The sequence below is a fragment of the Lithobates pipiens genome, unplaced genomic scaffold (genome assembly GCF_037356315.1).
Source record: "Lithobates pipiens isolate NorthernLeopardFrog02 unplaced genomic scaffold, aLitPip1_a1.2 Scaffold_16, whole genome shotgun sequence".
NCBI lineage: Eukaryota > Metazoa > Chordata > Amphibia > Anura > Ranidae > Lithobates > Lithobates pipiens.
Window position 1 is genome coordinate 213,616,045 of NW_027507748.1, and position 27,818 is coordinate 213,643,862.

Here is a 27,818-nt window from a genome sequence, read left to right on the forward strand (position 1 = left end):
AGAATCAATCCATCTGATATTACAATATTTGGGTTAACATCAGGGGCAATCAAAGGATTAAATGTGTTCCTAGGGCAGTGATTCTCAACCAGGGTTCCGTGGAACTCTAGGGTTCCTCCAGAGGTGGCTAGGGGTTCCTTCAGCATTGAGCAATTTCTGCCTCTCAGATAACTTCCCACTCACACCATTGATCTTTTTAGCTATCTGTAAGGAGGCAATTCTTCCCAATGACCACAAATGTAAGGACCATTCTTCCCACTGACCATCACATTAATGTATCACGAGTTGTAGATTTCAAATTTTCAGCAGGGGCTCCCCGAGTCCAGAGAACTATTTCAAGGGTTCCTCTGTGTTGAAAAGGTTGAGAAAGGCTGTCCTAGGGAGTGCTTGCTAACTGTGGAACGGGGTGCTTTGACTGGGAGAAGGTAAAAATCCATGTTTCTGGTTCACAGGATTAGTACATTCCCCTCTCACAGAATGATGCTTCTGCCCGTCTCCCGAGCGATCGGCGAGTCCCAGCGGACACCGCATCCGCCGGTCCTGCTGATTGGCTGCCACTGTGTCAAATCAGAGCGGGTCGGCAGCAGCGCGCCCCCAGATCTGAAAGTGTCAGATCACGAACTAGGTACGTGATCTGGCACAGAGCGGCCGTTCTGCCACAGTATATGAGCGTGGGGCAAGCAGTTAATAAAGAAAAGTGTTTTTACATCTGTCTGTTTTTCTGTTGAGATTTCCCCTCTTCTGTCCCGACCAATGAAACCATTGTCACATTCACAGTAATCCTTCTAACAAAACCCCAGATAGCAGTAAAAATCCACCAGCTTTTAAACTTCCCCACTCTATCCAAAACGGAAAAACTTTTGGCTAGATATGTTAATCATTACATCTTTTTCCGTAGAAGAAAGGACTGAGCTGGCTCAGGAGATTTCCCTTATTGGAAAATCTCCCTGTGTGATTACCATGTAACACTGATCACCAGAGTCATGCTGTGATTCCCCCGGGGAAGTCAGAAAAAAGCCAATAATTGTTTGTGCTGCAAGAGCAGGAGCATTACATCTAATTATCAGGCTACTTATGGCCACCCGAGGCAATCAAGTATGGTCAGACATCAATATTACCTATTATTTCAGACATGACAAATCACAGCTACATATACACTACCTGTAACATTTTCCAATATATTGATTACGGCAAGGGAAAACTGTTTCTTATTTATTTACATGCAATAAATAGACAAAAAAAGTATTACAAAGTATTACAAAGAAAACCCATATTACAGAAAAATCATCAACACCATTACTTTGATTGGGTCTGTAACCCATCTGTCAACATTCAGTTAAGAGATGCTAGAAGTTGAAATCATTTTACTATAGTTGCCAATACATTAGTAAATGATATGTGTCTAACTGATTTTTTTTATAAGATGCTGATTTAAGCTTATTGTTAACATCCTGGTGAATAAATAGTTAACCATATGACATGACAGATGAGTTTTGGCCACGTGATAGACGTGATTTTTTTTGTTCGCCAACAACCAGTTCCACACCCCACTCTCAGCTGCTGCGTCATCAACCCCGCCTTAGTATTGATCTTGTACATTCATTAAGTGCAGGCAGTGCTTGTTCCTAGAAATATTTGAACATGCATAAATAGGGTACATATAAATGTACTGCGTTTTAGGCCAGCCATGCACAGCGTGAATTTATTTAATTACTTTATTCTTGCAGCAATTTGCATTATTCGCCATCAACAAAGACAGTACTGACAGGGGAATTAGGAATTATCTTGTTCCAGCAGGTGGGGATGCGGGGAAAGCCAATGATTACCGTTAGCATCTACAGCAGCAGCCGCTAGCGATAGTCGCAAGAAAATCCGGAAGGCTAATTGTACCCTAGTTGATCAATCAATTAACTTGGTATATTCAGCCTGTCCATTAACGATTCGAATTTGATTCATAGTTACTTAGTAGGTGAGGCTGAAAAAAGGCACAAGTCCAACCTATGTGAGGAGGGGATGCGGGGAAAGCCAATGATTACCGCTAGCATCTACAGCAGCCGCTAGTGATAGCCGCAAGAAAATCTGGCAGGCTAATTGTACCCAAATTGATTTATCGATTAACTTGGTACATTCAGCCTGTCCAGTAACGGTTCAAATTTGATTCATAGTTACATAGTAGGTGAGGCTAAAGAAAAGGCACAAGTTCATCAAGTCCAACCTATTCAAACCATGTATGGCCAGTCTAAGACCCCTTTCACACTGGGGCGGGTTTCAGGGGCTGTAGCGCTGGAAAAAGCCTCTAAGCGCCTGAAAACCGCCTCCCATTCATTCAAGTATGACTTTCACACTCGGGCGGTAAGCTTGCGGGACGTTCCGAAAAGTCCTACAAGCAGCATCTTTGTGGCGGGTTGGGAGCGCTGTATTTTGTGCTCCCAAAACGCCCTGCCCATTGCACTGAATGGGCAGGGCTTCTAAAGCGTCTGAAAAGTGCTTCCGAAGCACCTGAAAAGTGCTTAGAAAGCACCACAACACAGGAGATTTTAACCCCTTTTTTGTGGTTTAACGCACTCCACTAGCGGCCGAAAAGCGCTGCTTAAATAGCGATAAAGCACCGCTAAAATGAGCAGCGATTTACCGTGAACACAGCCGAAGCGTGAAAGGGGTCTAAGAGTCGGCAAGTGCATTCCCAGTATTTAGGCTTTGAAATAATGTAAGTATGCATATCTTACACCTAATGGATCACTGGGGAAGCTGGAAATCACTGTAGTAGTTTGCACTGATACAATGATAGTCTTGATCTTCCCTGTCCTGCTCAGGTACTATGTGAGCGGCTGCCCCACGTCACATTATCCATAGGGGGGCACTGGCTCAACACTGCCACCAGATGCCTTTCTCTCCACCTGGCCCAATCAGAGAACACCTTGTATTGAAAAAAATACAAGGTGTTCTATGAACGGTGGTGTTCTATGAACTGTGGTGGTGCCGAGCTAGCGACCTCCTGTGGTCAGTAAGCAGTGGGGCAGCCATTTGTGTAGAGTACAAGGAGAACCTGAAATATTGCAGCTATCAATGTAGTAGCGCTGTTCCCTACAGTGTTTTCCAACATCCTCAGAGATCCATCAGGTAAAACTACTTAATTTACCAAAATTGTATTAGGTGTCAAATATATAATCTGCCATATTTTCTGGGTAGTCTCAAGAAATACTGTTTTTTACTTAAAGTTTTTAGCTCCTTCAAACAAGTTCTTGAAAATGGGTTCTAGTAGCAAGCGAAGCAAATTGTGTAATTTACTATTGTGAAATCGATCTTAGTTAATTTGTTAGTTGTAGGATTACATTACTAAAGCTATCAGCTAGACATCAGATGGCATTGAGCCATACAGGCATACCTCCCAACTGTCCCTGATTTCGAGGGACTGTTCCTCATTTGGAACAATGTCCCTCTGTCCCTCATTCCTCCTCATTTGTCACTCATTTTGGTCTGATCTAAATAGTTGTATATAAAATGCACTTTTTGTCTATCAAAAAGAGTTTCCCAGTGCTAAACCTTTCATCCAATTTCTAAATTGCTGCATTTGTACACTTTAAAAGCCAATATAAAGGAATTGTAGTAGTAAAAAAAAAAACACTTGTGGATTTAATTATCCCTTTTCTTGAGGGGAAATAACAGCATGAGTCAGAATCAAAAAATGCATTAGTGTGAATAGAGCCTAATACAGGGAGACCAGATCACCAGGTGAAATAAAGAAGAAAAAAAAGCCAACAAAAAGAAATCTAATGCAGCCACCACATCTAATGATTGGTACGCGGCAATTATTGCACTTGTTTTTATTTTAATATCTCTTTAATTTGCAGCCAGCTTGAGAAATATATTTAGCTTGGTGGTGACAACAGTTGTGGTCTGGGATTCTCCAGGGTTTAGCAGGCAGTACCACAATAGAAAAAAGTTTGAGAAACCCAGCCTGTGATCTGGGGGATTGTTAGCTTGTGTGGTAAGATGCATTTTTTTTATAGCGTGACATCCAGGGCTTTGCTAGGTGGCAAAAAGACCAGGGGCTTCAGCCCGAAGTCAAAGCCCAGCACCGGGGGGTGGGGCACATGGTAGGGTTGTGTGGAGGGGGGGTGTTACCTACCTGACATGCACTGACCTGCCTGACATACACTGACCTACCTGACATACAGTGACCTACCTGACGTACAGTGACCTATCTGACGTACACTGACCTACCTGACACACACTGACCTACCTGGCTGACATACACTGACCTATCTGACATACACTGATCAACCTGACATACAGTGCCCTACCTGACATACACTGACCTACATGACATACACTGACCTACCTGGATGACATACATTGATCTACCTGGCTGACATACACTGACCTACCTGACATACACTGGGACGGCGGGCGGTGGGGTTGTGTGGAAGGGGGGCATTACCTACCTGACATACACTGACCTACCTGGCTGACATACACTGACCTACATTACATACACTGACCTACCTGGATGACATACATTGACCTACCTAACATACACTGACCTACATGACATACACTGACCTACCTGGCTGACATACACTGACCTACCTGACATGCACTGGCCTAACTGGCTGACATACACTGACCTACTGACACATACGGCCCTACCTATCTGACATGCACTGACCTATCTGACACACAATGACCTACCTTGCTGACATACACTGACCTACCTGGCGCACACTGACCTACCTATCTGACATACACTGACCTACATGATATACACTGACCTACCTGACACGCATTGACCTATCTGACATACACTGACCTACCTGACACGCACTGACCTTCCTGGCTGATATACACTGACCTACCTGACACACATTGACCTACCAGGCTGACATACACTGACCTACCTGACACACACTGACCCACACTGACCTACCTGACCAGACTCCAGGTGACGTGACCTCCTCCTGCAGCTCAGCCATAGTGTGCGGCGCACCCATCACAGTAGAGTAGACAGCAGTAGGCACTCCAGGAAGCCAGAGCCATGACAGGAGAGGAGAGAAGAGCCGCCTGCCTGAGCGCTGCATTGTAATTCCCACCTTCTGGAGCCTGCAGCGCCTATGATGGATGTCACATGTCCTGCGGTCTCGGCATTGGACCAATGGGACATTCATCATAGGCAATGCAGGCTTCAGATCGGTCACATCAGTCCCCGCTCGGGCTCAGGGCTAATAATAGAATAGTGAATGCCTGAGACCCGGGGGTTTTTGGGGACCCACTCAGGGCTCCAGCCCCCCCCCCCCCCCAATGCCACTGTTGACATGTAATTTTTAACTTTAAGGGCCTGGCTGCACACTTTAATTAGACAAAGGAAAAGGTCCAACAAAGAGGGGATTTTCCAGCTTCAGCAAAAACACAATCACTAAAACGACAGAGTCACCTGGCTCTCTTGTCAGCAGTACTACTGCTCTATTTGGTCTCAGACCAAAGGTTTGTCAGGCTCACTCAGCCTTGGATGCAGCACCTCACTCAACGAGCCCCCTCCTGGCTTCTTCATCCCCCCCCAGTGGCGGCTCGTCCATTAAGGGCACACGGGCGCCACCCCCTCTAGCACGCCACCCCTATATGTATTATGGATAGATTCTCTAGCGACCACCTCCTATTCAGGCATCCAGCTCCTTTTAGGATGCTGAATTACAGTGGCGGGGGTGTTTTTTGAAGCACCTGATTAGAGCCATAGTCTCTAATAGGCTTCAAAATAGTGTGGATAGATAGAGCGTAGAGCAGGTGTGCCAAACCAGTGGCCCGGGGAGCCCTCTGACGTGGCCCGCGACCTCCTGCTCTGGGATGGCGGGTTGGCAAGCCCAGATTGTGGGTTGCCGACCCGTCATCCCAGAGCATCAGTGTTGTTAATGAAGCTGGTGGTAGAGAAAGCAAGTGGCTACAGAGCTGCATAAACCGATGCTCCCTGAATAGCGCTGCCTCCTGCCATAGGTGGAGCGATACCAAATGCACTCTGCCTGGGACAGCAACAGCCGGTGATACCTGAATGGAAGACTTATTAAAGGTAAGTTTATTACTAAAATCACAGTGTATATATGGGCATATCTCTTCTGCAGTGGTTACTGGGCTGCTTTCAAACTGATTCGCAGGTGCAGCGCAGAACACCTGTGGGTTACCTGCATTGAGCCATAGACTTCTGTTATTACCTGCAAGTGTGGTGAGCTTTCAGAAAGTGCACCACACCTGCAGGATATAATAGAAGTCTAAGTGCAGCTAACCTGCAGGAAAGCCACAGGTGTACTGCACTGCACCTGCAGTGCAGGTAATCCAAAGCATGTCAGTGAGAAAGCTGCATTAGGCCCCTTTGGCATGCTAGGTCCAACCCAATTGGACCCTCCGTTCACCTCTATTGAGCCACAGATGTAAATGGACTTGTGGCCGTATACGCCCACCTACCTCCAATCTGGTCCACTTAAAAAAACAGAAGGGGGATCCGTCCCATTCCATCATGGCAGATCAGATCGGAGGGCCCATAGAGTAGAGAAAGCCATGTCTGTGTCCGCTCTGCATATGCATGGACTTGTCCTCTGCCCACTCCACTCATTGTGGCCCGTGACTGGTTATTAAGTCTCTTAAGTGGCCCTCTGTCTTTAAAAGGTTGGGCACCCCTGGCGTAGAGCATTACACTCACCCACCAATTAGGGTCTGTTACCGTCACCTGATCAGCTGAAAAGACAGGCGATCCTATTGGACGCCTAACAAAAAGAAGAGACGCATGACGGAAGCATGGAGGACACAGGAGCCGCCGCCCATCCCACAGCTCGCCGCTGCCTGGCCCGCTGCCCATCCCACAGCTCACCACCGTCACCCGCTGCCTGACCCACCACCAAGATGGGGTAAGTGCTGGTCAGACAACGAGCTGGCGAGCGTGGGTGCTGGTTATATGCCGCGGGAGGGTCACAGTGGCTGCAATGGATGGGCACAGTGCCTGCTATTGATGGACACAGTGGCTAGTGGCTGCTATTGATGGGCACAGTGGCTGCTATTGATAGGCACAATGGCTGTTATTGATGGGCACAGTGGCTGCTATTGATGGGCACAAAGGCTGCTATTGATGGGCACAGTGGTTGCAATTGATGGACACAGTGAGGTTGCAATTGATGGACACAGTGAGGTTGCAATTGATGGGCACAGTGAGGTTGCAATTGATGGGCACAGTGACTGCAAATGATGGACACGGTGAGGTTGCAATTGCTTTCCAGACTCTCTCCATCCCCCTGAACTCTCTAGCCACCTCAGGTTTCTCAGTCTCCCAGACCCTCTGTCTGTCTCCCAGACACTCATAGCTGTCATAAATTTCCCAGTCTTTGGCCAAAGAATCCCCTCACAAGGGATGAAGTCTCCAACAGGTACACCCAGCTCTCTTGACAGGGCTCTGTCTGCAAATGACAGCTCTGAGCTAGTCTCAGACTTGGTTTATAATGACCCTGCACACTAGTATACTCACAAAGGGAGCAGAAGTCCAGTAAAATCTAGACATAGGATTGAAGGTTCCATTCACCCCAAGACACTTTGAAACCTTCAAGCTCTAGGCCCCAATAACAAAACCCAAGGAAAGCTTAAAACGCAGCTTTCTCTGCTCAGAAACAATTATCTGGAACTTCACATTAAGCCTAAACCTTAGTACACACAAGCTGAATGTCAAGCCGCATTGAATTAAATTAAATAAAAACCTGCCAATATTCGGCCCGTGTATATGACTGATAAAGGTCTGCTGATCGGCTACCGCTCAGTGCTCTCAGCCAATGGCCGAAGTGTTCTGGCGGGGGCCGTCCCCCTGTCAGAACACAATAGCACAGCAGGGGAGATTGCTGTCCTAATGATGGATAGATAGTACAGCGGCCCCTCTGGAGCTGTCAGTTTTTTTTTTCATTCAGCCCTGCATACAAGGCTTAAGGCTGTTTTCAGAATATTCCACTGAAATATGCTTTTTGATGTGTTTCCAGTGAGTTTTCTGTTTGGCTATTACCCAGCAAGCACCTGTGAAACTTGGAAATGTGACTCAAAAAATGCACCAAAAACTCAACACAGGTGCGTTTTTGATGCTTTCTTGTTGCGTTTTCTATTCATTTCAATGGGGACCTGCATTTTTGGTGAAAATACAGCAAAAAAAAACATTGGTGTGAAGGACCCTTTAATACAAATTCTGTGTCATTTTTACCTTAATTTCCCAAACTCACTGTGTTAGGGCTTTGCATGGTCATACTGCCCTACACATGTGTAGCACTGTCCTACACAGAGCTGCTAGTAAATTTAGCTGTGCTAGGTGGTAGCTAGCCTGGACTTATTTGTAGTCTATTGATCAAATGGGTTTCTCCTAAACCTGGTGTTAACGGGGATTTCTCCCTTTTGTCACTAGGTGGCAGTGTTACCTATGGCATCAGTGTGATCACTGTGTGAATTACAGCGGATTCAGGTTATCAGTGTATATACTTCTCTCAGTAGGAGTTTCTTTGGCTGCCGAGGATGCTGGAATAAGGTATTTATTCTGAAAGGTCATGTGAATTGGGTTCTTTCCACCTGGACTGCGGTCTGGGTGGGAGCGTGAGGAGCAGCAGTTTTGGTGTATGCCTGAAGCCCGAGGCCTAACCATGTGTAAAGGGGCTCGGCCAGAGGGGAGCCTGAACGGTGGCAGGTTGAGTGAGTGGACTTTTGAAGGAGTACCAAAGGAGACTCTTCATAAGCCGGGGACTATGAAGTGGCTGGGAAAGCTTCAGGAGAGAACTAATCCATGGAACTACAGTGTGATACTGTGAGTTAAAGTGGTTGTATAACCATTTTTTTATTTTTACCTACAGGTAAGCCTATAATAAAGCTTACTTGTAGGTAAAATTATTATCTCTTAAACCTGTACGGTTTAGGAGATATTCAATTTGCATGCAGCTGCTGATTTCAGCGCCGTCTGCGCTGTGAAGGCCCTTGCCGGGAAGAAGACTCCCGCGCGCATGTGGGGGAGTGACCACTCATAGCGCCCAGAACCCAGAAGAAACACCAAGGGCAAAATGTCAGCTCCCCCGGCGTGGACCAGGATCAGATGCCGGCACTTCATTCTAAGGTATATCATAATGAGCTAGTATGTGCTGCATACTAGCTCATTATGCCTTTGCCTTACAGGTTTTTTTGTTTTAAAAAAAAAAATTCTGTATGGATATACAACTGCTGTAAGTTGTTGCTACAGGAGACAGCTGTTGCTATAGAATACAGCTTGCTGAATTCAGCTTCAAGTGGTTGTAAACCCTTTAAAAAAAAAAAACGAAAAAAAAAATGCAAGACAAAGGCATAATGAGCTAGTATGCATAGCATACTAGCTCATTATGAATTACTTACCTGAGATTGAAGCCCTCGTAGCAGTCCTCGTTCACCGATCCGGCGGCCGACATCTCCTCAAGGGTTTTCTTCCAGTTATCGCAGCTCCAGCACTATGATTGGCCAGAGCCGCAATGATGGCACAGTACATCTGAAGCAATGGCACATACGTGTCTTTGCTTCAGTTTGCTTAAGTGCGCATGTGCTGATGACTTCGGCACATGCAAATGCAGGGATATTCCAGGGTTCCAGGCTAGCTACACATATCCAGTGTAGCTACAGGTAAGCCTAATTATAGGCTTACCTGTAGCAAAAAGTGGTTGTAAAGGGTTTTCTTTTTCTGTATTGCTGTCTGCCTGGTTCTACTACTTGTCCAAGGAGTCTGCCAATTTGCTATTACATTTGCCTAAGGGTGTCCTGTGTGCTACCCCCCTCTCCCGCATTTTCCTGTTAAGAGAACTAAACTTCTCTTTGTTCATTTTTAAAAGTGACTGGCGCCCATCTTTCCACCTTACACAACACCCATCATGCCTAGTAACCTGCACCCTGAGGAGGAATGTTAGCCCTCCCTGTTTCTGGGGGTCACCACATTCTCTACTAAAACATTGTAAATGTTGAAATGGGATGCACATGCAACACCAGTGTAAAAATCTTCCTTTTTTGTCATCTGTCTGTTCTATTTTTATATTCAGACACATTTTTAATACTATGCAGAATAGAAGCTGCAATTACAGTTTTTCTCCTGTGTATTTTGGGTAATAAAAAAAGTATCTGTCTAAAAATAAAATATAAAGGGATTGATATGAATGATTTTAGCATCTACAACACATGGCTGCTAGGTCTGGGTACTAAATGATACATGTAAAATATTCTTCATGACCTCCTCATAATGAAGATATGTATGAATGTATGTAGCACCCTCCTAGTTAGGCAGCTGCTAGGTAAATTTAGTTTTGGCTTCTGCTGTAATCGCAGTAGCAGTTATTGTTTGGTTTGGTCTCCTTAGAGCTTCACAGACTGAGAGTTTGATTACTTCCCCCTGCTTCTAGGAGAAGTTTCTAGAGCTTAGGGTGAAAGAATTCAAATTTCCAGTCTGAATATTGAGCAGAGCCTAGCCAATCCATGGGGAGATGTGCTTAAATGAAGCTAGGTTGCTGTTAAATAGTCTGGAACCCTAAGGAGATTGTGGGGATGGATCTGTAAGCTGAGAGGAGAGGGGGACTATTTACCCCCTAGAGCCTTTGGACTGGACACTGAGCTGTAAAGAACTGAACTTATGGATTTATCCCACCTTAGGATTTGCGAGTAGAGCTTTTTTATGTGCTACAACTTGATGCATGGTCTCCAGCTGGTCATCTATAGACTGTCTTAGTCTACTACTTCCTATGCTTCTGCTACAGAGAAAGAAGTGTCCTCAACAGACTTTGCTTACCTTTTTTGGGTATCTCACGCTCCTCTATCCCCTCCTGTTTAAAATTCTTCAAGCAGTAAACCTTTAAAAAGACATCCCTTTGTGTTCAATGAGCTAGAGTGAATGAACTGTTGCTATGTGCCTGGCTTCCTTTGCACTGTTTTGGGAAAGAACCTGTTTCACTCAGTGACCCCTACGGGGTAACGCTATATATCGGGGCTCGGTCCATGACTTCCCTTATGTGAATGTGGCTGTTTCCAGTGGCAACTGTTGAGAGGGTTAAGATTTGAGGTGTTCTGTGGATTGTCTGGTGTATGTATTTCCAAAGGAGCAATGCTACAGTAATTTGCTACAGTAAAAGTGCCTGTCTTGCAGAGAGAATAGCTGCCATCTGGGCCAGAGCTCAAGAGCATGCATGTTCTATGAAGACCCAGTCACCGTGGAAAGTTGCTACCAGAGTACTACACTTCAAGTTGGGTGGTCTTGTTTCTCTAGCTGCCCACCTTTGGTACCAGCACTGGGGCACTTCCAGCCATTTGACAGTGTTACCAGCTCTGAGATCCCTGTACCTAAACCTTCTCTAGACATTACTGTAAGAGACACTGATGCCGAGGCTATGTTAGGGTGACGAGACATCCTTGGTTTCCAGGGACAGTCCCCGGATTGAGCACACTGTCCCCAGACCAATTCTGTTCCCAGTTTTGTCCGGTCCCCGGATTGTATTTGGACAGGGGCTGAGACAATTTCAAAGACAGTCATTGCAGAATTAAAAAAAAGATTCTCAATTACACATCCCCGCTCCACTGCTCCTACTAGCTTGTGGGGGTGTATTATTTTCCATTATCTGTGCCCCTTTCTGATGATCATGTGCTGGTCAGGGCGGAGGGATTATTTCTTCGGTTTAGGGGTGCATGTCCATTCAGCTCTGCTCGCATGTTCTTCTGCCTTGGCTCAAGTCCCAGCCAGCTGCCTGCCTGCTTATCTTTTTGCCTTCCCTGGTGGAGTGATCTACCTCCACTCCCCACCCAGTAGGGGCCTGGAGAATAAGACTTGACAGGCAGTGAGGTGGGCGGCAGCGGCGAATGGCAGGGAGTCGCTGATTCCCACCATTGCTAGTCCAAAAAAAAGTCCCGGATTTAATTAAAAAAATCTGGTCACCTTAGGCTATATGCAAGTAGCTTTTTGTGTACTGTACTGTTCACTGAAGTAGAGGATGTTCTCTAGTATCTTTGGATCAAGAGCCTTATAGAGATTGTGCTGTACTGCAACCTAGAGTCTCCAGCAAGACCTGGACCTTGGGTTGGATACTTCTTTGCTCCCGACGCTCTTCAATCCAGGAATACCAAAATCCAATGAAAGCTGAAAAACTACCTTTTTCCTCTCATAATTAATACTCAAAGGGGAATGTGAGTTCAGCTCAAAGGGGAATGTGAGTTCAGCTCAAAGGGGAATGTGAGTTCAGCTCAAAGGGGAATGTGAGTTCAGCTCAAAGGAGAATGTGAGTTCAGCTAAAGGAGAATGTGAGTTCAGCTCAAAGGAGAATGTGAGTTCAGCTGTAAAGGGGAACTCTCTGGATTCAGATGTAAAGGGGAACTCTGTGGATTCAGATGTAAAGGGGAACTCTGTGGATTCAGACCTAAAGGGGAAACTGCAAGTTCAGATGTAAAGGAGAACTCTGTGTATTCAGATGTAAAGCGGAACTCTGTGAATTCAGATGTAAAGAGGAACTCTGTGGATTCAGATGTAAAGGGGGAACTCTGTGGACTCTGATAGCTCTTGTGATTAAATCTATATGATTAGAAATGCTATTTAATCACAAAAAAGATGTATAGAAAAAAATGCCTTGTGCCGCTAAAGTGTTTGGGTTTGGCTTGAAGAAAAGGTGTCAGCACTACCCAAGACAGCAGGAAGGGAGCCTGTTGCAGAACATGTGAAAGGGTCCCACTGCTGGACCATAATAAAGGGCCCTGCTACAGGAGTAAAAGGTCCCAAGATAAGTGAGAAGGGCCCTGGGCTCAGAAGGAAGGGCCCTGGGACCAGTGGTCAGGGGGCCCTTCATGGTTTCTTATACCTGGGCCCTGAAGTTTCCAATTCCACCTCTGGGTGTGAGGACTATGATTCCATAGTATATAGAGTATTATATAGCTTATACAGTGATGTGAGAACTATTATTCGATAGTATAAATTAGGGTTGCACCAAAACCGATACTGGTCTTGGTGCCGATACTAAGAGTTTTCTTGAGTATCAGTACTCGTGCAAATGCTCTAGTATCAGTGTAGCACCCTCTAGTGTGCTAGAAAGGGTAGGGTACACAGTTTATTAGTGTAGGTAAATTAGCCTGGCTGAGAGCCCGGCTGGGCTGTTCTGTGGATCAGGAAGAGCGACTTAGGAAGGCTGGAATGACTCAACAGTTATCATCTCTGTTACCTCCCCCTACATGCTGGAACTTTTGAAAAACTTACAGAAGAATGGGATGGAATTTAGGAGGAGCTGCCTGGAGTATTGATGAGGACCCCAACCAATCTTGGGTCAAGTGGGATGGCAGGGGGAGGGACTTTTTAAATACTCTGGGTCAGGCCAGCAGGGGCAGAGGAGTTCAGGTGGAAGATTGGAGATGGAGTGCTGAGGAGGCTGTCAGAGGCCCTTGAGTGTAGCCCCATAGTCGGGGGGGGGGGGGGGGAGGGTGACCTCAGGCCTGGGGCTCGGGTTCTGGAGGGATCCTCTACAACAAATGGAGGAATCCTCTCCTGGATGCACGGGAGCAGGTGTGAGGACAGCAGGAGAGAGTCAGCAAGGCCAGGAGATTTCCAGGAGAAATCAGCCAAGAGGGCTGATGAGTGCGCAGTCTGGCAGGACTGTGGGAGGGCTAGCCAGGAGGGCTAGGAAGGGGGCGAAGAGGGATTTTTAGGAGCATTCTATTTGGTCTGTGCCATCACATAGCCCCTGAAGACGCATGTTGATGACGAAACGTTGGGTGACGTCAATGACGAGTGACGCAGGACGCGGATGGACAGAGACACGGTGGCCATCTTGTTGGTTAGAACCGCTGGTTGCTTCATATTGCTCTTTTAGCTCTCATTAAATGTGAGTTTATTTTACTATATTTTCTCAATAAATGCCCTTTATTATGAAGTCTGCGCAATGAGCGTTCCTCTTCTACCTTTTACATGCATATGATGCTTGAGCTACCACTCGCCTATTGGAATATATCTGACAGTTTATCCTGCTGAGAGGAGGGGCACCTAGGATTTTCCACCTGGTCCATAGGGAGAGGTATACTTTGGAGTCGCTCTTTAATCTGGAAGGATCGTTCTTACTATCATATGATTACATTCAATGTGTATAGCCCATACACTGATGGTAAGGATCAGTTATTTTTGGAGAAGGTGACGGGCTTCCTTTTTTCTCCCCTTCAGAAGTTTCTTCCATGGTGGATTAGAAGTTCTCTCCCTGGTGGCTATGGTTCTGATAGGTTCTATTTTTCTTCATACATAGATGAACTTTCAGCTATGAACTTTGTGTTGTTTTACTTTATTTAATATTTTTGAGCGGTACACCTTTTTCTCCATAATCAGAACCTGCATAGCCCATCCTCTCAGCGGGGAAGAAGATGCGTGAATGGCGAGAGGATTTCTAAGCCTGAGCCTTAAAGCGGCTATAGGGATAAACCTGTTGACAGCTGAAATGTAAACAAAGTCCCGCAATTGGAGCTGTCAATAAAAAAAAAAATGCCACCTGACAATGTTTATCAACAACATTGCTTAGCCACTGAAACAGAAATAAAAAGAACCATTGTCTCTTTTTGTATCTTTCTGTTTATTTATCTACAGATCAAAGGGATGAACTTCAATCTACAGATGAAGCCAGTTAAAGTGGTTGTAAACCCTTAAAAAAAAACCTGCAAGACAAAAGCATAATGAGCTAGTATGCATAGCATACTAGCTCATTATGAATTACTTACCTGAGATCAAAGCCCCCGCAGCAGTCCTTGTTCACCGCTCTGGTGGCCAACATCGCTCCCGGAGTTACTTCCGGGTATAGCGGCCTCCGGCGCTGTGATTGGCCGGAGCCACAATGACGTCACTCCTGGTAACGGCACAGTCTAACTTAAGCAACAGCATTTACCTGCCATTGCTTCAGTGCGCCTGTGCCAATGATGTTGGCACATGCAAATACAGGGGATATCTCCTACAACGTGCAGGTTTAGGAGATATCCTGTGTAGCTCCAGGTAAGCCTAATTATAGGCTTACCTGTAGCAAAAAGCGGTTGTAAAGGGTTTACAACCACTTTAAGCAACCTATCAAGTTTTTCAATAAAATGTTCCTCTGTTTATCCCCTTATTAATCCTTAATTTACTCAAATCAGCCTTAGTTAACTCCTTATTCTCCTTCTCTATTTAATTATTATTTTCCTGCTGACTTTTTCTGTTCACTTCTTTTTTTTATAAACTATTAACAATTAAACCTTTTTTTTTGTTTGCTTTGTTCATTAATATTTTTACACCTTTAACATATATTTACACGTTTCACATTGAAAAAAAGCACAAAATTAAAAAAAAAATTACTTCATTTGTAAATAACTTTTCAATGCTTTGTACCATTGCTGACAGCTGAAGTGTAAATAAGTCAGTTGCGGTAAGTATCGATAATTGGTATCAGTGATTGCTAAAAAAAAAAAAAAAAAAAGGATAGGTACTCAAAGAAAATGGTATCGGTGCATCGCTAGTATAGATTAATATACTAATCTAATATACTAATCTAGTAATATAGTATTAATATACTATATACTATTAGTCAATATTATACACGATTAAACATTGATGTGAGTATTTTTTCCTCTTAGTATACAGTGATGTGATACAGTGATCTGACAGTGATGTCAGAATTTTTCCTCATAGCATACAATATAATACACCCTAAGGGTCTGGTATGGACTTGTGGGGAGGGGCCCACACTGTTTATTTTTATTTTTTTTATTTGTTTTGTATTGCTGACAATGTTTTTTTTTTTTACAATCAGCTGTCAGCAGGGAAGCCCGCTGACAGCTGATGAGTCATACATTGTTAAGGACACAGCAGCTGACTTCCCGACCCACTCATTACCAACTAGCTATACACTGGTTGTTAAGGATGCTGGTTGCCTGCTCCTTAATTCTACAGCTACTAAACAGAACTTAGAAACACACTAGGCTAACCGCTGGAATTTTTACAGCAGTTTATCCACTTCCCGACCAGCGCACGACGATGTACGTCGACAGAATGGCACGGGCAGGCATATTGGCGTACAGGTACGTCCAATATTCGATGCCGCCCTGCCATCGGGAGTGCGGCGCCGGCGGCGCGCTCCCGCGCTGGTCGGGACCCCCGTGAGTCCGGTCGCGGGACCCGCGGACTCGATTGCCGCGGGTATCCCCGCGATCGTCTCACGGAGCGGCCAAATGGAGGAAATGCTGTGTAAACAACATTTTTCCATTCTGCCTAGCAACTAGTGACGCTGATCTCTGCTCCATGTGATTGGAGCAGAGATCAGTGTACACTAAATGAAAGCCCAACCCCCCCACAGTTAGTAACACTCCCCTAGGAACACTTAACCCCTACACTGCCACCCACTGGTTAACCCTTTCACTGCCAGTGTCATTTACACAGGAATCACTGCATTTATATAGCAGTGATTACTGTATAAATGACAATGGTCCCAAAAATGTGTCAAAAATGTCCGATGTGTCTGCCATAATGTCGCAGTCACAATAAAAATCGCTGATCGCCGCCATTACTAGTAAAAAAAAAATAATAAAAAATTATAATTATAATAAAAATGCTATAAAACTATCCCTATTTTGTAAACGCTATAACTTTTGCGCAAACCAATCAATAATCGCTTATTGCGATTTTTTTTACCAGAAATATGTAGAAGAATACGTATCGGCCTAAACTGAGGGAAAAAAATGTTTTTTTATATATTTTTGGGGGATATTTATTATAACAAAAAGTAAAAAATAATGTGTTTTTTTCAAAATTGTCGCTCTATTTTTGTTTATAGCGCAAAAAATAAAAACCGCAGGGGTGATCAAATACCACCAAAAGAAAGCTCTATTTGTGGGAAAAAAAGGACGTCAATTTTGTTTGGGAGCCACGTCGCACGACCGCGCAATTGTCAGTTAAAGCGACGCAGTGCCGATTCGCAAAAAGTGGTTTGGTCTTTGACCAGCAAATTGGTCCGGTCTGAAAGTGGTTAAACAGCGATGTGAAAATCGTTCCTCGTGTTATACACTATTATAGTGTGATGTGAGGATTTCTCCTCATGGTATACACTATTATACAGTGATGTAAGGATTTCTCCTCATGGTATACACTATTATACAGTGATGTAAGGATTTCTCCTCATGGTATACACTATTATACAGTTATTTGAGGATTTCTCCTCATGGTATACACTATTATAGAGTGATGTAAGGATTTCTCCTCATGGTATACACTATTATACAGTGATGTGAGGATTTCTCCTCATGGTATACACTATTATACAGTGATGTTATACACTATTATACAGTGATGTAAGGATTTCTCCTCATGGTATACACTATTATACAGTGATGTAAGGATTTCTACTCATGGTATACACTATTATACAGTGATGTAAGGATTTCTACTCATGGTATACAATATTATACAGTGATGTGATGATTTCTGCTCATGGTATACATTATTTTACAGCAAGGTGGGGCTTTGTTTCTTATGTATTATGTACTTTTATACAGTGTATCATTGTGTCGTTACATTCCTGTCATTCTGCTAATACAAGCTCCCTCCTACATGAGAATACATTCCTACAGTGTCCTGTGCTGCTCCTTCCTGACTAGATGAGCCGCCTTCCCTCACTCCCTCCCCAAGTTCCTCCCTCCATTCACATCTTCTGGGGTGCCCTCCTAGCAACATACTTGTCACAATAGTGTGTATGTGTGCGGGTGTGGTAGTTCAGGGGCGGGTGTCATTAGTAGGTAGTGTCAGTGCAGTCTCAGGCCGGGGGTGGATTGTCAGTACAGATCACGGAGGACTCGGGACAGGAGAGGACATGAAAGGAGTGGGGGTGTCTGATGAAGGGGCACCCCTGCTGGCTCTGTGGCACCTGGTCACCACCCTTCCTACAGAGCAGGTGTGTATACATATGTGTGTGCTTGCGGGGGGGTGATGGATAGGCTGCCCGTACTTCAAATATTATTCATGGCACAGCACGACTCAGAGTTATCAGCCATCCCTGCAGGGAAGTAGTTACACTTCTCTGAAGTTGTGCTTCTGCTAGAGAAGAGAGTTTTCTGGGCTGCAGGAGAAGTAGGGGAACAAGGAGTACTAGAATGACACCATGGGCTGTGATAATAGAGTGTGAGGGGATAACAGCACGTGGTGACGTCACTGTCGATGGAGGAAACGTCTGAGCAGAGCAGGGCGGTCCATGTGCTTTCTTTTATGTTCTGGACTAGTGAGCAGGCAGGGTGCTAAGAACAGCACTGATCGCTGGTATCAAATGAAGGACAATAGTATACAGGCATGCCAGCACCAATCATACACCTTTCCTAGTCCCCAAGGGCAGTATTGTACCATATACGACCTATATATAACGACTGCGTTGCGCTCATGCGTTCCGCGGCGTAAAATTAATGTAAAAAGCTCTGCGTCCGCACTCTGTATTTCTATACAATGTACATGTGTAAGTATGGAAACGTAGGCATATGTCTACATCCTGAGATTGAAAACTGATCTAACCACTTCACCTCCAGAAGATTTACCCCCCCCTCCCCCCCCCCGGCGATACGCCGCTACTTTAGTTCTGACAATCGTGTGATCATGCTGTACCGAACTAAAATTTATGTTAATTTTTTTCCCCACAAATAGAGCTTTCTTTTGGTGGTATTTGATCACCTCTGCTGTTTTTATTTTTTGCACTATAAACAAAAAAGACAGATAATTGTTAAAGAAAATAAAAACTATTTTTTTTACTTTCTGCTATAAAACATATCCAATAAAGAAATGTAATAAAATCGAATTTCTTCGATCAATTTTGGCCAATATGTATTCTGCTACATGTTTTTGGTAAAAAAAAAAATCCCAATAATTGTATATTGATTGGTTTACGCAAACTATGGGATATATATATATATATATATATATATATATATATATATAATTTTTTTTAATATATACTAGTAGTGGCAGCGATCAACAACTTATATTGGGGCTGCGATATTGCAGCGGACACCCGGACACTAACTGACACTTTGCGGGAACCAGCGACACTAATACAGTGATTAGTGCTAAAAATATGCTGCTAATGACACTAATGTGCTAATGACACTGGCTGGGAAGGGATTAAACATGCAGGGCAATCCAAGGGTTAACTGTGATTAGGCAGTGTTTTTGTGTACACAGTGAGCTGCTTTCACTAGGGGAAGAGATTGATTCTAGTCCCTGCTATGCAGGAACACAGAATCCATTCCCCCCACCCCTCCACCCCTATCAGGACTGAGATAGGCCTTATTTACATAGGCCTAATTTACATAGGCCTATCTCAGTTCTCTGTGTATTGCCGATGATTGGTGGGTGCCGGAGGACATTGAGTGCCCGCCACCCGCAGACTGGCTTCTGCTGTGAATTATCACAGAAGAAGTAACATGCTGGTGACTTTCGGGCACCCACTGCAGGCAGAAGTGCAGGGTCACATATATATACGTGACCCTGCGCACAGTAAACATGCTATAGGGTGGCCAGCAAGTGGCTAGACCAGTTGTTCAGGAACTACAATTCCCATAATGTCTAGTCATGTCTGTGAATGTCAGCGTTTTACAATGCCTCATGGGACATGCAGTTCCACAACAACTTGAGGGCCATAGTTGGGAGATACCTGGGCTTGAGGAATGACAGAAGAATTGTGGGTGGGTGGGGCGGTTATGGACATTTTGGGTAAACCGCTTCCAGTCCAGGCCAATTCTGGCATTCCTCTCCTACATGTAAAAAAAATTTTTTTGTTTTGTTGGAAAACAGCTTGGAACCCCCAAACGTTATATATATATATATATATATATATATATATATATATATATATAGCAGAGGCCCTAGAGAATACAATGGTGGACGTATATTTTTATGTCACACAATATTTTCGCAGAGGTTTTTCAAACCAATGTCTTGGAAAAATAATAATAATAATAATTTTAATGCACAAAACTACCACATAATGCCCAATTGTTTGGTAGAATATAAAATATGATGTTATGCCGAGTATATAGATACCAAACACACCATGCTTTAGAATTGCTTCCGCCAGCGCCAAATTACAGTACCTAAAAATCTCCATAGGTGACTCTTTCAAAGCCTTTACAAGTTACCAGTTTCGAGTTACACAGGACATCTGATGCTAAAATAATTGCTCTCGCTCATACCTCACATATGTGGTGCAATTGCCGTTTACATATGCGTGTGGGACCTGCGTGCGCGTGAGCATTTGCACGTGAGCACGGGGGAAACAAGGTTTTTTTTTTTTTATTTAACACTGTAACTTTAACTTTTTTTTTTCCAACTTTTTTTAACTTTTTGTTAACTTTATTTAAATCCCCTGTATCAGCATTTGCCAAAGTCATAGGCACATGCACACTGAAGCAACGGCAGGTTCCTGCCGTTGCTTCAGCTAGTGTGCCATTACCGGCCACTCGCAGCCAATCACAACGCCGGAGCCTGTGTTACCGTTGTCTCGGCTCTGGCCAATCACAGCGTCGGAGCCCACAATACCCAAAAGTAACTCTGGGAGCGATGTCGCCGGCTGGAGCTGTATTTGGGGACCGCTGCGAGGGCTTCGATCTAAGGTGAGTATTTCATAATGAGCTAGTATGCTATGCCTCTAAAGCCTCTAAACTCAACTGCCTAGAAATGACTATAAACAACCCTGTGTACATGTACTGATAAGATAACAGAGGAGCGTTCAGGGGCAGCTAAAAAAAACAAACGCCCAACTAAACGTCCTAAACGTCTGTTTACCAGCAGCAGTGTACATGAGGCCTAATTGTGGCTGGCAGATCATCAGTAACCTAAGCCCTTGTACACACAGTCGGACATTCTGACAACCAAATCCGTTGGATTTTGTCCAACGGATTTTTTCCGAAACTGTTGCATACACACGGTCAGACAAAGTTGTCGGAAAATCCGATTGTACATAACGTGATGAAGTTATTTCGTTACGACGGGACTACGTTCAGGCTAGTAGCCAATAGCTTTGGTCTAGGAATTTGATCTGAGCATGCGTGGCACTTTGTCCGTCGGAGTAGGCTACACATGATCGGAGTATGTCCGATTGGAGCATTTTGTCGGAAAATTTTACCGGCAAGTTGGAAAAGTTGGTCCGTCGGATATTCCGATGGAAACAGTCCGATGGAGACCACACACAGTCGGAATATCCGACAAAATGGTCCGATAGGGCACATTCCGTCGGAATCTCCGACCGTGTGTAAACGGGCGTAGACATGAGGCCATCACATGATACAAAAATCTGATTTGAATGACTATCATCTTATATTTGTGAATAAATCTATATTGCTCACTAATCATTGATCACTTAGAAATGGCATTGTGGTATATACACACTATTGAACATCATAAGGTAGAGGTGTAGACAAAAAATGGATAGGGCCACACCCCAAATGACAAACAAACAAATCCAAAACAAAACAAACAAACACACAAATCCTCCTAGGGTCCATAATACTCAAATAACCAAAATAGAGAATAGATAAAGTATAAAAATAGGTACAAACGTTATTTACATGATCAATACATTGATAAAAACAGATTTAAAAATAATTTTTATAACCTGACTTGGGAAACAAGTAACTGTTTTAAATACACCTGCACCTTAATTGGAATAATCACACAAACAAAATGCCCTGAGCAGGACTGTGGTCGATGCATGCAGGTTTTCTGTCAAATGTAAAATCACGCCCTATGCAATTTGAAAAGGGAAAAGCAAAATGTGGTGGTTATGTGATTAAGTCGCAGAACTGGAACTGCCCATGTGTAGCAGGCTTAATACCTGGAAGCATCTAAACTGAATACCGGTAGGTCCTGCCTGCTTATCTTCTAATCATGGGCTTAAACAAAGAGGCACTCTTCATTTGAAGCTTCTAATTCTACAATTATTTGGTCATTTAACCAATTAAGGACCGCCACATGTCAATGTATGTCGGCACAATGGCACCGACAGGCACAAGCACGTACATGTATGTGCTTGCCTTCCAGCGGGTGGGGGGTCCGATCGGACCCCCTCCTGCTGGCTGCGGCGGTCTGTTTCGCTTCAGGAGCGATCCGGGATGAGGGGATGGGCGTTGGTTTCTGGCCATCACCTCTCGATCGCTCCTGGCAAATGAGAAGCTTCCCCCGCCTGTGTAGTGTAAACACAGGCAGGGAGGAAGTGATGTCATTCTCCTCGGGGCGGTCTTTTTGACTGGACTGCGAGGAGAACACATAGTAAGTGCACCAATCACTACACTGACACGTAGGTACACATAGGCACACAAATTACCCCCTGATCACCCCCCCCCCCCGATCGCCCCCCGCCCCCCCCTCCCAGTCACAGTGTCACTGATTGCAGTGATCATTTATTTACTGATCATTGCATTTAGTGTCAGTTGTGACAGTAAAAAGTGTCAGGGCAGTTAGTGTTAGGTCCAGGGTAGCCCCCTACCCCCCCTAATAAAGGTTTAACCCCCTGATTGCCCCTAGAGTTAACCCTTTCACTCCCTTTTGCCAGTGTCACTAAGCGATCGTTTTTCTGATCGCTGCATTAGTGTCACTGGTGCCGCTAGGTAGATAGTTATTTTTTTAGGTTCACCGCCAGGTTTTTATAGCGTTAGGTACCCCCATATACAACCTAATAAAGATTTTAACCCCCTGATTGCCCGTAGAGTTAACCCTTTCACCAGCGATCACCATATAAGTGTCACTGGTGACGCTGGATAGTCAGTTAGTTATTTAGTTATTTAGGTTCCCCGTCAGGTTTTTATATAGCGTCCGGGACCCCCATATACTACCTAATAAAGGTTTTAACCCCCTGATTGCCCCTAGTTAACCCTTTCACCCCCTTTTGCCAGTGTCACTAAGCGATCGTTTTTCTGATCGCTGCATTAGGGTCACTGGTGCCGCTAGGTAGCTAGTTATTTTTTTAGGTTCACCGCCAGATTTTAATAGCATTAGGTACCTCCATATACTACCCAATATAGGTTTTAACCCCCTGATTGCCCCTAGAGTTAACCCTTTCACCAGAGATCACCGTATAAGTGTCACTGGTGATGCTGGATAGCCAGTTAGTTATTTAGGTTCCCCGTCAGGTTTTTATATAGCGTCCGTGACCCCCATATACTACCTAATAAAGGTTTTAACCCCCTGATTGTCCCCAGGTAACCCTTTCACCCCCTTTTGCCAGTGTTACTAAGCGATAGTTTTTATGATCGCTGCATTAGTGTCACTGGTGCCGCTAGGTAGCTAGTTATTTTTTTATGTTCACCGCTAGGTTTTTATAGTGTTAGGTACCCCCATATACTACCTAATAAAGATTTTAACCCCCTGATTGCACCTAGTTAACCCTTTCACCAGTGATCACCATATAAGTGTTACGGGTGACTGGTTAGTTAGTTTGCTTTTTATAGCATCAGGGCACCCACCATTTATTACCCAATAAAGGTTTAACCCCCTGATCACCCGGCGGGTGATATCAATTAGGTTTTAGGGTCAGGGTCTGCGTTGCCCCAGGCAGCGCTAGGCTAGTGCCAGTACCGCTAACACCCACGCGCAAAGCATACACCTCCCGTAGTGGTATAGTATCTGAACAGATCAATATCTGATCTGATTTGATCAGATCTATACTAGTGTCCCCAGCAGTTTAGGGTTCCAAAAAAACGCATTGTTAGCAGGATCAGCCCAGATACCTGCTAGCACCTGCGTTTTGCCCCTCCGCCCAGCCCACCCAAGTGCAGTATCGATCAATCACTGTCACTTACAAAACACTAAACACATAACTGCAGCGTTCGCAGAGTCAGGCCTGATCCCTGCGATCGCTAACAGTTTTTTTTGGTAGCGTTTTATATTTAAATCCTGAAGGCAGTGCTTGGTTTTCGGGGTCCTGTACGTGGCTAGGCTCCCAAAAAGTCCCTCACATGTGGTATTCCCGTACTCGGGTGAAGCAGCAGAATGTATTTTGGGGTGTAATTTCACTTATGCCCATAGCATGTGTGAGCAATATATCATTTAGTGACAACTTTGTGCAACAAAAAAAATAAAAAATTGTAATATTCCTGCAACTTGTGGCAAAATATAAAATATTTCATGGACTCAACATGCCTCTCAGTAAATAGCTTGGGGTGTCTACTTTCCAAAATGGGGTCATTTGGGGGGGTTTTGTGCTATTTTGGCATTTTATGGCCTTCGAAACTGTGATAGGTAGGGAGGAGTGAAATCAAAAATTTGCACCCTTAGAAATCCTGAAGGCAGTGATTGGTTTTCGGGGTCCCGTACGCGGCTAGACTCCCAAAAAGTCCCACATATGTAGTATCCCCGTACTCAGGAGAAGCAGCAGAATATATTTTGGGGTGCAATTCCACATATAACTATGGCATGTGTGAGCAATATATCATTTAGTGACAACTTTTTGTAAACTTTTTTTTTTTTTTGTGTCATTATTCAATCACTTGGGACAAAAAAAAATATTCAGTGGGCTCAACATGCCCCTCAGCAATTTCCTTGGGGTGTCTACTTTCCAAAATGGGGTAATTTGGGGGAGGGGGGTCTGTACTGCCCTGCCATTTTAGCACCTCAAGAAATGAGATAGGCAGTCATAAATTAAAAGCTGTGTAAATTCCAGAAAATTTACTCTAGTTTGTAGACGCTATAACTTTTGCGCAAACCAATAAATATACGCTTATTGACATTTTTTTTACTAAAGACATGTGGCTGAATACATTTTGGTCTAAATGTATGACTAAAATTTAGTTTATTCGATTTTTCTTATAACAAAAAGTAGAAAATATCTTTTTTTTTTTTTAACATTTTCAGTATTTTCCTTTTATATATCGTAAAAAATAAATATTGCAGATGCAATCAAATATCATCAAAAGAAAGCTCTATTTGTGGGAAGAAAAGGACGCAAATTTCGTTTGGGTACAACATTGCATGATCGCGCAATTACCAGGTAAAGCAGTGCAGTGCGAAATTGTAAAAAGACCTCAGGTCCTTAGGCTGACAATTGGTCCGGGGCTTAAGTGGTTAAAGTACAACTAAATGCAAAACTTTCTTTTTAGTTTTTCATAGAGTGGGGAGAGATTAGAACTCCTGTCAGTTTTTATGGCTGTCTGTTCCCTGGTTAGGGAGATCCCCCCCCCCCTCTCTATTTATCCTGTTTACTGTTATTAACCACTTAAGCCCCAGACCAATTTGTAGCCAAAGGACCAGGCCCCTTTTTGCGATTCGGCACTGCGTCATTTTAACTGACAATTGCGTGGTCGTGCGACGTGGCACCCAAACAAAATTGGTGTCCTTTTTATTCCCACAAATAGAGCTTTCTTTTGGTGGTATTTGATCACCTCTGCGATTTTTATTTTTCGCGCTATAAACAAAAGTAGAGCGACAATTTTGAAAAAAATGCAATATTTTTTACTGTTTGCTATAATAAATATCCCCCAAAAATATATAAAAAAATTTTTTTTTTCCCTCAGTGTAGGCTGATGCGTATTCTTCTGCATAGTTTTGGTAAAAAAATCGCAATTAGCGTTTATTGATTGGTTTGCGCAAAAGTTATAGCGTTTACAAAATAGGGGATAGTTTTATAGCATTTTTATTAATATATATTTTTTTTACTAGTAATGGCGGCGATCAACGATTTTTATTTTGACTGCTACATTATGGCGGACACATCTGACATTTTTGACACATTTTTGGGACCACTGTCATTTATACAGCAATCAGTGCTATTTAAATGCACTGATTCCTGTGTAAATTACACTGGCAGTGAAGGAGTTAACCACTAGGGGACGGGGTGGGGTTAAGTGTGACGTGTGTGTGTTTTCTTACTTTCCCTATAACAGGGAACAGACGATCAGTGACAGCCACACTAGGAAGCATGAGGAGAAGTTTGTTTACACAGACCTCTCCTTGTTCTTCAGCTCTGTGACCCAATCGCGGGACACCAGCGGCGATCAGGTCCCACGGCCACAGAGCTCAGGACTGGGTCACGAGCGCCGGCGGCGGCACGAGCGACCCGCGGCTGGGCACTTAAAGAGCAACTTACCTGTACATTGATGTGCCCAGCCGTGCCATTCTGCTGACGTAAATGTGCAGGAGGCGGTCCTTAAGTGGTTAAAAGTGAAAGTAAAAAAGAATCCCAAACTTTGGGTTATTCCCAGATAATAGAGGGGGACACTAGTTCTGGTGACCTGGGGGTCCCCAAAGAATTCCCTTGATTTGCAAGGATTTCCTCTCACTTCCAGATTGGCTATGGGACAGAAAGTGAAGGGAAATCACCCCAATGGGGCACAGATGATGGGGAAAAAAACTGCATATAGTTCTATTTTAAGCCTGAGCTCACCGGCACATATTAGTATTGCCCATATATGCATTGATCTTTCAGGCAATCAATTATTCTGTATTTATTTTGATTGGCTAAATGTCTGAAATAATTGTTTAGACACAGATAGCTAATCTGTCAGCCTCAGTCCTATCACTTTTGGCATCAAACACTTACAGAAATCAATGAGGGAAAATCAGAACTGATTGTTTTGTAACTGATTGATTGCTCCTTTTCCACCACAAAAATGAATTGGTTTGAATGTGATCACAGTTTTTCCAGGAGGCCACATACTCTCGGGTTATCCCTGCAGGCCGGGTTCTGTGCATCCTCCAGTTTGTCATGTAGAAGCCTCATGGACACAGCCACATGTCAAAATATGACAGCTGTACCTACATGCAGCTCAGGGAGGATGCCAGCATGAAAACAAACACCTCAGCACCCATCTGAATGAAGCCTTTTTAATCCATTCAGGGATCAGTAATATCTTTTAAACATTTGATTTCAGCTGTTTTGTGTTCTTTTCAATATCATTTCACCCAGAAGCATACAATCTTCACATAATTCAATACACAAACTAGCAGGTGTAAGATTGACATTTTTTTCTTAGAAAAAGATGTTTATCGGTGTTGCATATACAGTATATGTCACATTTGTATGGCAATGATCAATAAATACAGCAACATTCCCGTTACGCTAGACATCGTTTGTTTATGGCTTTCTACTCCGCCATCTGGATGACCTTTGTGTAGTGTGACAATAGCTGATTCTGCTTTCCATACTTTTATGTACTGATATAATTGTCTAACAGTAACAGTCATGGTCATAGAACCCTTTCAGCTATTTACATATCCCTTTTTATCTTCTTTAGCGTATTTTCCTTGTAGGGCAATTCTCTGCGTTGATCCTGGCCTTCTTGTTCCGATATTACCTACCTCCCTCTCAGTATGGACCAAGAATCAGACATGGCGTGGCCTCCTTGCTGGGAATCTGCTTGTCGGTCTACTGTTTTGGATGGTAAGACCCTTTAAGAACACTCTTTTTCTTTTTTTCTTTTTTTTTATTACCAAAAGATACTACAAATTAAAAATTAAATTACTGAAGAGACCTGACTTGATTGCCTTAGTTTCTCTATTGGAATATTTTTTCGCCTTTAATTTGAAGTAAACACTAGCCCCTTATGTTTTTGCTGGGATAGTAGCAAAGGGTTAGAACGTATCTAATTTTAAAATTTTTTTATTGTGCTCTTGTTGGGGAGATTTACCCTCATTTCCTGTAGTAGACTCAGGGATCACTGAAACAGGAAGTGATTAGGAATCTCTCCAAATCAATCCCAAAAAAAGCTAAATAGTTGTGGGTTAAAGCTGGCCATATGCTATTAGATTTTTTTCATTCAGCCTGTATGCTAAATTTAGAAAATTAGATTGTTTCAGTCGTGCTATACAGCACAGA

General features: G+C 43.8%; 1 protein-coding gene across 1 annotated transcript in view; it reads left to right on the top strand.

Annotated features, from left to right (window-relative positions):
- The first annotated feature begins 17,683 nt into the window (after window positions 1-17,683).
- LOC143982351 (membrane-bound glycerophospholipid O-acyltransferase 2-like) overlaps window positions 17,684-27,818 on the top strand; it is an 83,723-nt gene continuing 73,588 nt past the window's right edge. The window contains exons 1-2 of the mRNA XM_077480989.1: window positions 17,684-17,924; window positions 27,238-27,383. Of these exons, the coding sequence (XP_077337115.1) occupies window positions 17,727-17,924; window positions 27,238-27,383 (344 nt within the window). The 5' untranslated portion in view covers window positions 17,684-17,726. The remainder of the gene's footprint in view (window positions 17,925-27,237; window positions 27,384-27,818) is intronic.